General features: G+C 55.5%; 1 protein-coding gene across 2 annotated transcripts; it reads left to right on the top strand.

The window, feature by feature from the left end:
• Positions 1-1,077: 1,077 nt before the first annotated feature.
• Positions 1,078-7,939, top strand: LOC103608711 (flotillin-2-like). Of its 2 annotated transcripts, XM_008593116.1 has the most exons (10): positions 1,091-1,186; positions 2,783-2,873; positions 3,888-4,011; positions 4,660-4,778; positions 4,884-4,997; positions 5,099-5,218; positions 5,308-5,522; positions 5,931-6,114; positions 6,439-6,588; positions 6,702-7,939. In XM_008593116.1, exons 2-10 carry the CDS (start codon positions 2,799-2,801, stop codon positions 6,738-6,740), a joined length of 1,140 nt encoding a protein of 379 aa, XP_008591338.1. In that variant the 5' UTR covers positions 1,091-1,186; positions 2,783-2,798; the 3' UTR covers positions 6,741-7,939. The 2 variants fall into 2 exon arrangements, with proteins under 2 accessions (XP_008591339.1, XP_008591338.1); XM_008593117.1 differs by lacking the exon at positions 2,783-2,873 and having other exon boundaries at positions 1,078-1,186.
• The last annotated feature ends 1,891 nt before the right edge of the window (positions 7,940-9,830 follow it).

The raw sequence follows: 9,830 nt of genomic DNA, 5'->3' as shown, positions 1-9,830 counted from the left end.
CTCCCTCCCTCCCTCCCTCCCTCTCTATTTCCCTCTCTCTTTCCCCAGAAGAGAGCTCAGTGGGTTCCTATCTGAGCCAGGTCAAAAGTCCTCTCAGGCCCAAGGGTGCTAGTGTTAGGGGCTCAAATGAAGGCACTCTTTGCATGTCAGCATGGCTGGAGCCCCCGAGGCTGGCACTGTGAGAGCAGCCCCTCCGAGAGCTGAGGTAGGGGTGCCACACTGCCTACTGCCCTTCATCCCCCTAGCCCGCCTGCTTCTGCGTCTTCAGCCTCAGCCTCCATCCTCCCTCCCTTACTCTGGTTTAAGGAAACCCTCCACACTATCCACAGCCTGGCCTCTGCCTAGACACGCATACACGCGCTGCCCAGTAGCTTTGAGGCCCCTTGTTTTCTTTCCATACTGTCTTCTCTCTCCGTGCCCAACTTTGGAAATTCCAAAGTGAATTACTCCATCATCTCCAGGTTATCTCTGTGCATATTCTAGCAGGAGCACACTTTCTCCCCCAGCCTTCCTTGACCCCACCCCCAACCCACAAATCAGAAAATCCAGAATGGTCTTTGGGCTTTTCTGTCCTTCTTAGTGATATGTAGCACAAACCCTGAGGCTCTGTGACCCGAGTGGGATTTGTTATTTGCTCTGGTTCATTAATCCCCAGAGTGCCTCCCCCTCCCAAATTCTGGAAACACTGATTTTGCCTCTGTTAGGATGGGGAAGCTAAGGCTGAATATCTCAGATCATGACAGGAATCTCCTGGGGAAGTGAGTGGTGGACAACCTGGGTGCCCTGTGCACAGGCCTCCTGACCTCTAACCCCAAGCCCAGGGCATTAGCAAGTATCTCCCCCAGCACAGCGGCTCCTCATTGGAAGGGTATGGGGACTAGAGACCCAGAGGCCTTAGGCCAGCAAGGGGGTGCCTCTGCTCCCCTGCAGCCCTAGGCTGAACTGGCAGTCGGGGGTGTAAGTATTGAGAGCACCCCCACCCTGCCCCCAGGCATCAGGCATCCGTGCTTGTCTGGTAACCACTGTGTGTGTTTGCTGTGTCCCCTCCTACCCCTTCCTGTCCCTACCTCTCCCTACCCCCTGGCTGCTCCTCAGACTGTCTCTGGAGGTTATGACCATCCTGTGTCGCTGTGAGAATATTGAGACGTCGGAGGGGGTCCCGCTATTCGTTACAGGGGTTGCACAGGTAATAACCCACCTGCTTCCTCCTCTGTGTCTAACCTTCTCTCTTCCTGCCCTGCGGGGCCTGGCAGGCAGGAGCCGGCTGGAGTCCCCTCCGGAGAGTGCGCCTCCCTCCCCTCTGTTCCCACCTCTGCTTTTCTGGGTGCTAGGATGGATCCCTTTGGGTCCCCAGGTCCCTTGCCCTTGTCTGCTGGGGTTGTAAGTGGGGAAAGAGCAAGGGATTCTGGAAGCTCTACCCAAGTGTGCCAGTGGAGATCCTTGGGTGCCAAGTCTTCATTACTTGGCAGCCATAGCTGGTGAAATCTATTCTTGGGGTGGGATGTTGAGCAACTCCAAGTGCTTTCTCTATAATGTGCAGGTTCCCATCTGCATTGCTTCACTCGCTGGCTCTCTGTTGAGCACCTTCTCAGTTTTAAGCACTGGGAAGGCAGCAGTGAGCATCCAAAAGCCCCTGCCCCTTAGAGCCTGTGTGCCAGTGGGTCCCCAGGCAGGAAGAGGCGAAACAGCATCTTCCCCATCACCCTCCCTCTGCATTTAATTGCCCTTTAGCATTATCAGGCAAAAATCCCACACCGCCACTCCCTTCCTCCCCATCCTGCTGTCTCTCATCGGGAAAAGGCATGTCCCCATCTCGTCAGCCCTTATAGCCACGGGAGGGCAGGCTTCAGTGCAGAGGCCTCAGAAACAGCTCAGAGCACCTTAATTGGAATGGGTAGGATACAGGCCTCCCTCAACACCCCATTTGAAGCAGCCCCTTCCGCCTCCAAACCCACTACTAAACTTGAAACATCTGCAAATGTGCAGGTCCCTTTTAAGCTGGGTAATTGTGAACCCTTGAGGAGTCAGATTGTCTAGGCAGAACAACTCTTTCTAGGGTTCACACTGCTTGGCCAGGAGGCTCTGATGTGACCCCAGCCCACACTCTCTGTGTGGCCCACCTGGGCCTTATACCAGAGAGTGGGCTTCCAGTCATAGCTTGCCAGGTGGAGGGACCAGGCTGGGCTTCCCTGGCAAGGGGCAGGTTCAGGATCCCTTCCGTCTTGGCCCAGCAGTGAGCATACTCCCAGCATGCCAGGCTACCAGGCAGAGCTTTCTAGGCAGCCTCCTGGGGCATCTGGAGTGCTGAGTAGACCCAGGGAATGGCCGACGGTCCCTGAGGGGTGTTCAGATGGCATCCATGTACAGCCTACATGGTGCAGCCTGGAGTATCAGCACTTATTTGCCATCCTAGGACATACACATGCAGCTACACCTCTGTTCTTTCCACCCTGCCAGCTCGGACCACCCACAGCCACTCCTTTTCTAATTCCTTTTCCTCACAATTCACACCAGGCTGACTTGAGCAGAGGGCATGTGTGCACACGCGTAGCCCACTTACACTCCTTCCACCAGAACGACCTGCACCCACCTGGCCCTGCCCTCCCACCCAGCTCCTCCTCACACACTCCCAGGTACAGCCCCTTGGAGAGTCCTTCCCAGCCTCCTCCTCACCAGGACCTTTGGCCCATCCCAGCTGGAGCAGTGAGGTGTTGGACTCTTCCCCCACATCCCCAGGCCCTGGGCCCCCAGACCTATGCCCCTGTTTTGCGTTTCTTGGCAGGATTTCCCTAGAGATTATGACGTTGCAGCCCCGCTGCGAGGACGTAGAGACGGCCGAGGGGGTAGCTTTAACTGTGACGGGTGTCGCCCAGGTATAGTAACTCAGCAGCCCCACGCATGTCCGTTGAGCTGCCTCGTTCCCATGCTGGGATTTGGGGGGAGGAGGAGAGGACGGCAGCCAGTAACAATCTCTCTCCAGTGCCCCTGCCTTAGCCCTCCCCTCCTGAGAGAGGAGAGAGGGTCATCGCCACTGTAACATACTCGCTTGGCCCCATTGGCCACCCAGCAAGACTAACAGACACGCCTTCTCTCCTCAGCGGCCCTCGAGGCACAGAACAAATGCAAGGGCTCCTGTCTCACTAACCCCACCCCCATTCTTTGCAGGTGTTGGAAATGCCAAGCCCCAGAATCCAGGCCTTCCCTGTTCCCTGGGGAGGGGATAGAGGGAGTGGGGCCCAGGGGGAGAGACCAGGTGAGGCAGAGGAGCTCTGGGCTCTGGAAGTTGGAGGCTGCGTTTTATTCCCAGCTAGGGGCTTGGGTGAGGGACTTCCTGCCCTAATCCACCTGTCGACTTCACAGGGCAGCGAGGTTCAGCCATGTTATAGGCCTCTGGTGAGGGGCTTGGCTTTTTACCTCAAAGGAAAGGCACCTGCAGTTGCATCCCCCTGGACCTGTCTCCTATCCTGTCTAGGCTCTTTCCTAGTCTGTCTGTCTGTGTCCCTATTGCTCACTCGCCTTTTCGTACTCTCTGCTCCTCAGCCTGAGGGTCTCCCATGTGTGGGGAGCCTGCAAGGGAGGGATTGGCTAGTGAGGGAACAGTGGGCTACAGGGTGGGGAGATGATCCCCAAAGGCCCAGAAGAGAGGCCTTGTCAGGGCCCAGGGCTGCCAGTGAAGGCGAAGTTTCTCAGTGTGAAGAGAATTCCTTGTGCTGCTGTTTCCCCAGTAGAGGCCTCAGACTGACTCCAGTCCCCCGTCCTAGCCCCCAGGGCCTCCAGATCTGAAAAAGGAGGGGAGGGGCTCAGCTATCACCCTCCACACTTTGGGGTCTGGGGCCTCCATCTGCTTCCCTTCAGCCTGGCTCAGGCCCCTCTGTGACCACTGGCAGGTGAAGATCATGACGGAGAAGGAGCTCCTGGCTGTGGCCTGCGAGCAGTTCCTGGGCAAGAATGTTCAGGACATCAAGAACGTCGTCCTGCAGACCCTGGAGGGGCATCTGCGCTCCATTCTCGGTGAGGCCCTGTCCAGCCTTCAAAGAGCCTCATAGGGTCCCCAAGCCAGGACCAGGGAGGGGTATAGGGCTGGGGCTTGGGCAAAGGCCTGTCTCACAGAGGTTTCAAGCTGAAACATTTCTCCTGGAGTATTACAAAACTTAAGGAGACTTGGGCCAGCCCAGTGGCGCACTGCTACAGTGCACTGCTTGGGAAGCGCGGCGGCGCTCCTGCCGAGGGTTCGGATCCCACATACAGACCGGCCGCTCACTGGCTGAGCGAGGTGCGGGCGCAGCACCGAGGGTTGCAATCCCGTTGCCGGTCCTGGTCCGGTACGGGCGCGACACTGAGGGTTGCGATCCATTGCCGGACGTGAAAAAAGACAAAAAGGAAAAAAAAAAAAAACTTAAGGAGACTTGAGTGAAGGAGAGGACATTGGCAGTGGGGGGGAGGGTTGTCAGTCTGCTTAGGTACCTTGCACTGCTTGGGACACTTTTCCTCGTCCAGCCTGGACTCTGCAGAAGGAGGCTAAGTGTTAAGTGGTGTTGAGAAGAAGCTCCAGGAAGACCCAGCTCAGACTGCATGCACCCAGACCTCTACTTGCATGTGTCCTCCTTCCCCAGCTGGCTGGGCCACTGGGGAGCCAGCCCATGATCCCTCTGCCTCCAGGGACCCTGACTGTGGAGCAGATTTATCAGGACCGGGACCAATTTGCCAAGCTGGTGCGGGAGGTGGCAGCCCCTGATGTTGGCCGCATGGGCATTGAGATCCTCAGCTTCACCATCAAGGTGCGGTGTGATGGGAAGGCTGTATCGCCTAGCATTCTGTGAGATGGGGACTTGGCAGGAGGGGCTGTGGCTGCTCTCTGGGATAACTCTCTCTTCCCTCCCCAGGATGTGTATGACAAAGTGGACTATCTGAGCTCCCTGGGCAAGACGCAGACTGCCGTGGTGCAGAGAGATGCCGACATTGGCGTGGCCGAGGCCGAGCGGGACGCAGGCATCCGGGTACATGGGATTTCCTTTCCACCCCCAGGGACAGGGAGCTCAGGGGTGATGGGACCATGGTCCCTCAGGGGACCCTCAGCACCTGCCCCTCCTGCTCCCAGGAAGCCGAGTGCAAGAAGGAGATGCTGGACGTGAAGTTCATGGCAGACACCAAGATCGCCGACTCGAAGCGAGCTTTCGAGCTGCAAAAATCAGCCTTCAGTGAGGAGGTCAACATCAAGGTGAGAAGCTGTAGGACATCCCAGGTTGGGGCTCAGGGCTCAAGACTTGGTGGCAAGCCTCTGACATGCTGACCACCCTCCTACCACAGACAGCTGAGGCTCAGTTGGCCTATGAGCTGCAAGGGGCCCGTGAGCAGCAAAAGATCCGGCAGGAAGAGATTGAGATTGAGGTTGTACAGCGCAAGAAGCAGATTGCAGTGGAGGCGCAGGAGATCCTGCGCACGGACAAAGAGCTCATCGCCACAGTGCGCCGCCCCGCCGAGGCCGAGGCCCACCGCATACAGCAGATCGCGGAGGGTGAAAAGTGAGAGCCACCCTGGGGCTGGGTTGGGGCTCAGTGGGGCTCCCCTGCCATTGGTACACTGCCCCCATCTACTGACCGTAGCTTGGAAGCCACTTCTCCCTGTGTCTGCCCACTCCCACCTCCCCCACAGGACTGTTGTTAGGAAGACTAAATCAGACAAAGGAGGCTCCAGTGCCTGGTATAGTGTTTGGCACAGAGGACATCTTGGTCAGTTCCCTCTCCCACCTGCAGCTGGGAGCTGGTGGCCTCTCCCTGGTCAGCACCAAAAGACCAGGGTACCCTCCTTCAAATTTCTCCCACCCCTGACAGCCACCAGAGCAGAGGGCTTGAGAGTTTGCTGGCCCCCAGGCAAGGCTTGAGGGGACCGTGGCACCTCTCACTGATCCTGCCTGGTCTGGGCTTCCCTAGGGTGAAGCAGGTCCTCTTGGCACAGGCAGAGGCTGAGAAGATCCGCAAACTTGGGGAGGCTGAGGCGGCAGTCATCGAGGCGATGGGCAAGGCAGAGGCTGAGCGGATGAAGCTCAAGGCTGAGGCCTACCAGAAATACGGAGACGCAGCCAAGATGGCCTTGGTGCTGGAGGCCCTGCCCCAGGTGAGGCTTCCACCCCAAGTTGGGACCCAGGATTCAAGTCTCCTTTCTTGACTAGCTGGGCAAGTGCCAGAACTTCTCTAGGCCTTGTCAGAAGCACAGGCCAGCTAGGATTAAATGGTGCAAGTACTCCACAGGGGGCAGGAGCCCTGTAACAGGCCTAGGCCAGCCCTGGCCCTCTGGGCCTCACCTACCATGGCTTGTGAATAAGGGCTGCCCAGGCTGCTTTGGGGTTTGGGTGAGTTGGAGAAGGGAGGGAGAGATGCTGGACAGGACAGGTGGACAGAGTCAGAGCCAACCATGCTCTCCTCTCACCCCACCTCCTAGATTGCTGCCAAAGTCGCTGCCCCACTGACCAAAGTTGATGAGATTGTGGTCCTCAGTGGGGACAACAACAAGGTGACATCAGAAGTAAACCGACTGCTGGCCGAGCTGCCTGCCTCTGTGCATGCCCTCACAGGCGTGGACCTATCTAAGGTGTGTACCTAGTCAGCTCCAGTGGGGGTGCTTGGCCAGCCCATTGGACTGGCCCAGATGGAGCAGTCCTGGGTCCTGGAGCCAAGGCCTCATGGCATCTCCTGTCCTTGCAGATACCCCTGATCAAGAAGGCCACTGGTGCACAGGTGTGAGGCTCCCGCAGGCCCACACCCTTCAGCAGCCACCTGCCCCACCCTCCAGCACCCGTTTTAATACAACAGGGACGACAGGAACGTTATTGACTCTGGTGCCTTATTTTGTAGGGACCAGAAGTGCTGCGTGTTCAAGCCATCTTTGGCTGTCTTCCTTTCTCTCCTGTCTCTGTCTCCTCCTCTTCCTCCCCTCACAACCTCACTTTCACTGCCACATTCATCTGGTTTGTGTCTTCAACCCTCATCTCTCTGCCTTTGTCTGTCTTTTTCTCTCGCCACCCCCACCCCTACACACATCATGTAGTTTAAGCTGAAGATGTTTATTATAACCACTGTCTGTGGGGGGTGGCCTTGCTGCTCCTCGGAATCCTGGTGCCTTGAAGTTCTCCGTGCATCTGTCAGTCCTCCCTATGGCCCTGGCCAGAGCTCAGCATGGGGGCAGGGGTTCTGGGTAGGACGGTCACTCTCCCCTCCCTGGCCTGGTCTTTCCAGCCCCTCACCCACTCCCCGCAGTAGGCCTGGATTGCCATGGACTGCAGGGCCCTGGGCCATTGCCCTTCACTTCCTCCTCCCCAGGCCCAGGCCTGCTCTCATATTTTCCCCCTCCCTCCCTACCCCAGGGGCACAGAGGCAGGCCTTCTGTCTATAGAGGCTCCCTCAGTTTACTACTGCCTTAGGAGGCCCCTGCTTGTGCTCAGGGAAATCCTCCTCACGCGCATGTCCCTGCTAGGTCGAGTGGGGCTTTGTCCCACCTCTGCTAAGCCTTTCTAGGATCAGCATCTAGCCCTGTTGGGTACAGGAAAGTGTGTAGATCCTCTTCCTGCTAGGGCTGCACTGTCCTGGGTATTGGGCCCCTCCAGTGAGCAAGGCTGTGCCAACTCTGTACGGAGTCCAGTGCTGTGGACTGGCCAGACCCCATGCCCCTTGTGCTTTCTTCCTGGCCAGAGTGATAGGGTTCCAGCCACGGGGCAGCAGCCCAATCATATGTCTCCTTGCTTTAATGGAGGCAAAAGAGCCCAGGGCCCAAGCATCCTGACAGGGGTGCTATGGGTCTCCTATGGTCCTAGTCCCCCACCCCTGGCCCTACCCCAGCCTGTTCCTGCATGTGGATGTTGCATGTCTAGTCTGGGGCTTGATTGTTGCTTTGCCCCACTGCCTGTCCCTTCTGGTAAAATAAAGATTTCTTATGCATAGCCCAAGCATTGTGTCTTCTGTGAGGGGAGAGCCTGGGAACCAAGAACTGCACACCCCTTCAGCCACAAGGCTGCTCTTAACCTGTCCTTCCCTGCGCTAGCCACTGGGGGCATCAGCACACTGGCCTAGCCCTAATAGCAGCCTGGGGTGTGGTAGGGATTGGCCAAGGTGCTGAGGCCTCACCTGAGCTCTGGGAGACCTGGCTCCATTGCAGGCAGAAGGCGGAGGGGGCTACGAGGTTCACTACACCTCTGTGCCAGTCCTGAGCCCTACTCAGTAGTGGCGCATTCACCTCTCTGGCTTGAACTCTGAAGTCAGGCTGTTTGGGTTTTATTTTCAGCTGTTGTTTATCACCTGTAAGATCATGAGCAAGTAATTTCATTTTTCTGGGCCTCAAAACTCATTGATTTTGCAAATTTATCAGATGCTTGCTATGTGCCGGGCATTGTCTTAGATGCTGCATAGACTGCAGTGAACAAAATAAATGCCTAGCCTATAGAGCTTACATTCAGGTGGAAACAAAATAAGAAAAATTAAATATACGAGTATGTTAGATAATGGCAAGTAGTAAGGAGGAAAATAAAACAGGGAATGGAATAGGAAGTTTAGGAGGGTGCTGAAATTTTAGAGTATCCAAGGAAGGAAGCACTGAAGAAAGTAAGGGAATGAGCCATGCAGATGAAATCTGAAGGAAGAGCTTTCTTTCAAACTGGCATGATGAAAGAAGAGCAAGGTGTGTGCAGAAGCAAGCAGGTCAGTGAATGAGAGTATCAGCAGATGAGGTCGAGGTGGAAACCTGTTAGCTGGCCGATTGGCTCAGTTGGTCAGTGTGTGGCACTGGGGGTTCAATCTGTGTACTGGCCAACAAAAAAGAAAAATGGAAACCTGTTTCCAGATCATGTAGAACCTTAATAAGCCATATTTTGGCCTTTGAGATGGGAAGCCACTTAAGAGCTTTGAAAGAGGAGTGATGTGGGCTAGCCCGGTGGCGCACTGCTACAGTGCGCCGCTTGGGAGTGTGGTGGCGCTCCCGCCGAGGGTTCGGATCCCACATACAGACCGGTTCCCGCTCACTGGCTGAGCGAGGCGCGGGAGCAACACTGAGGGTTGCGATCCCGTTGCCGGTCCCGGTCCGGTACGGGCGCGACACTGAGGGTTGCGATCCGTTGCCGGACACAAAAAAAGACAATTAAAAAAAAAAGAAAGAGGAGTGATGTGATCTGACACATCTAAAAGGATCATTCTAAAGAGAAAATTTTTTAAAAAGATCATTCTAGGCACCAAGACAATTCAAGGGAGAAAGGAAAATCTTTTCAACAAATGGTGCTGGAACAATGGCTTTATTAGAAAAAAATTGAATTACATTTCCTACTTCACTCCATACACCAAAACTGGTTTGAGATGGATCACAGATCTAATAGAAAATCTCAAACCATTAAGCTTTATGGCCTGTTATCTCAGGCAGTAGAGCATGGTGCTGATAACACCAAGATCAAGGGTTCAGATCCCCATTCCAGCCAGCCATCAGAAATAAAAAATAAGGGCCGGCCGAGCTAACTGGCCAGCCCGTTACAGCTGAAATAAGGTGACTTGGACCAATGGGAGTGGTGAGAAGCACTCAGATTCTGGATATGTTTTTAAACTAACAGGAGTTGCTGACATATTGAATATGAGAAAAAAAAGAGAAATTAAGAATGCCTTCAGTATGCCTTGTCCGTGAATTCGAAAACTTAGTATTACAAAGATAACAATTCTCCGGGCCAGCCCCGTGGCTCACTCGGGAGAGTGCGGTGCTGACAACACCAAGGCCGCGGGTTCGGATCCCATATAGGGATGGCCGGTTTGCTCACTGGGTGAGCGTGGTGCTGATAACACCAAGTCAAGGGTTAAGATCCC

The sequence above is a fragment of the Galeopterus variegatus genome, unplaced genomic scaffold (genome assembly GCF_000696425.1).
Source record: "Galeopterus variegatus unplaced genomic scaffold, G_variegatus-3.0.2 Scaffold8725, whole genome shotgun sequence".
Taxonomy (NCBI): domain Eukaryota; kingdom Metazoa; phylum Chordata; class Mammalia; order Dermoptera; family Cynocephalidae; genus Galeopterus; species Galeopterus variegatus.
The sequence above is the reverse complement of the archived record's forward strand: the minus strand, read 5'-3'. Positions and strand labels throughout refer to the sequence as shown.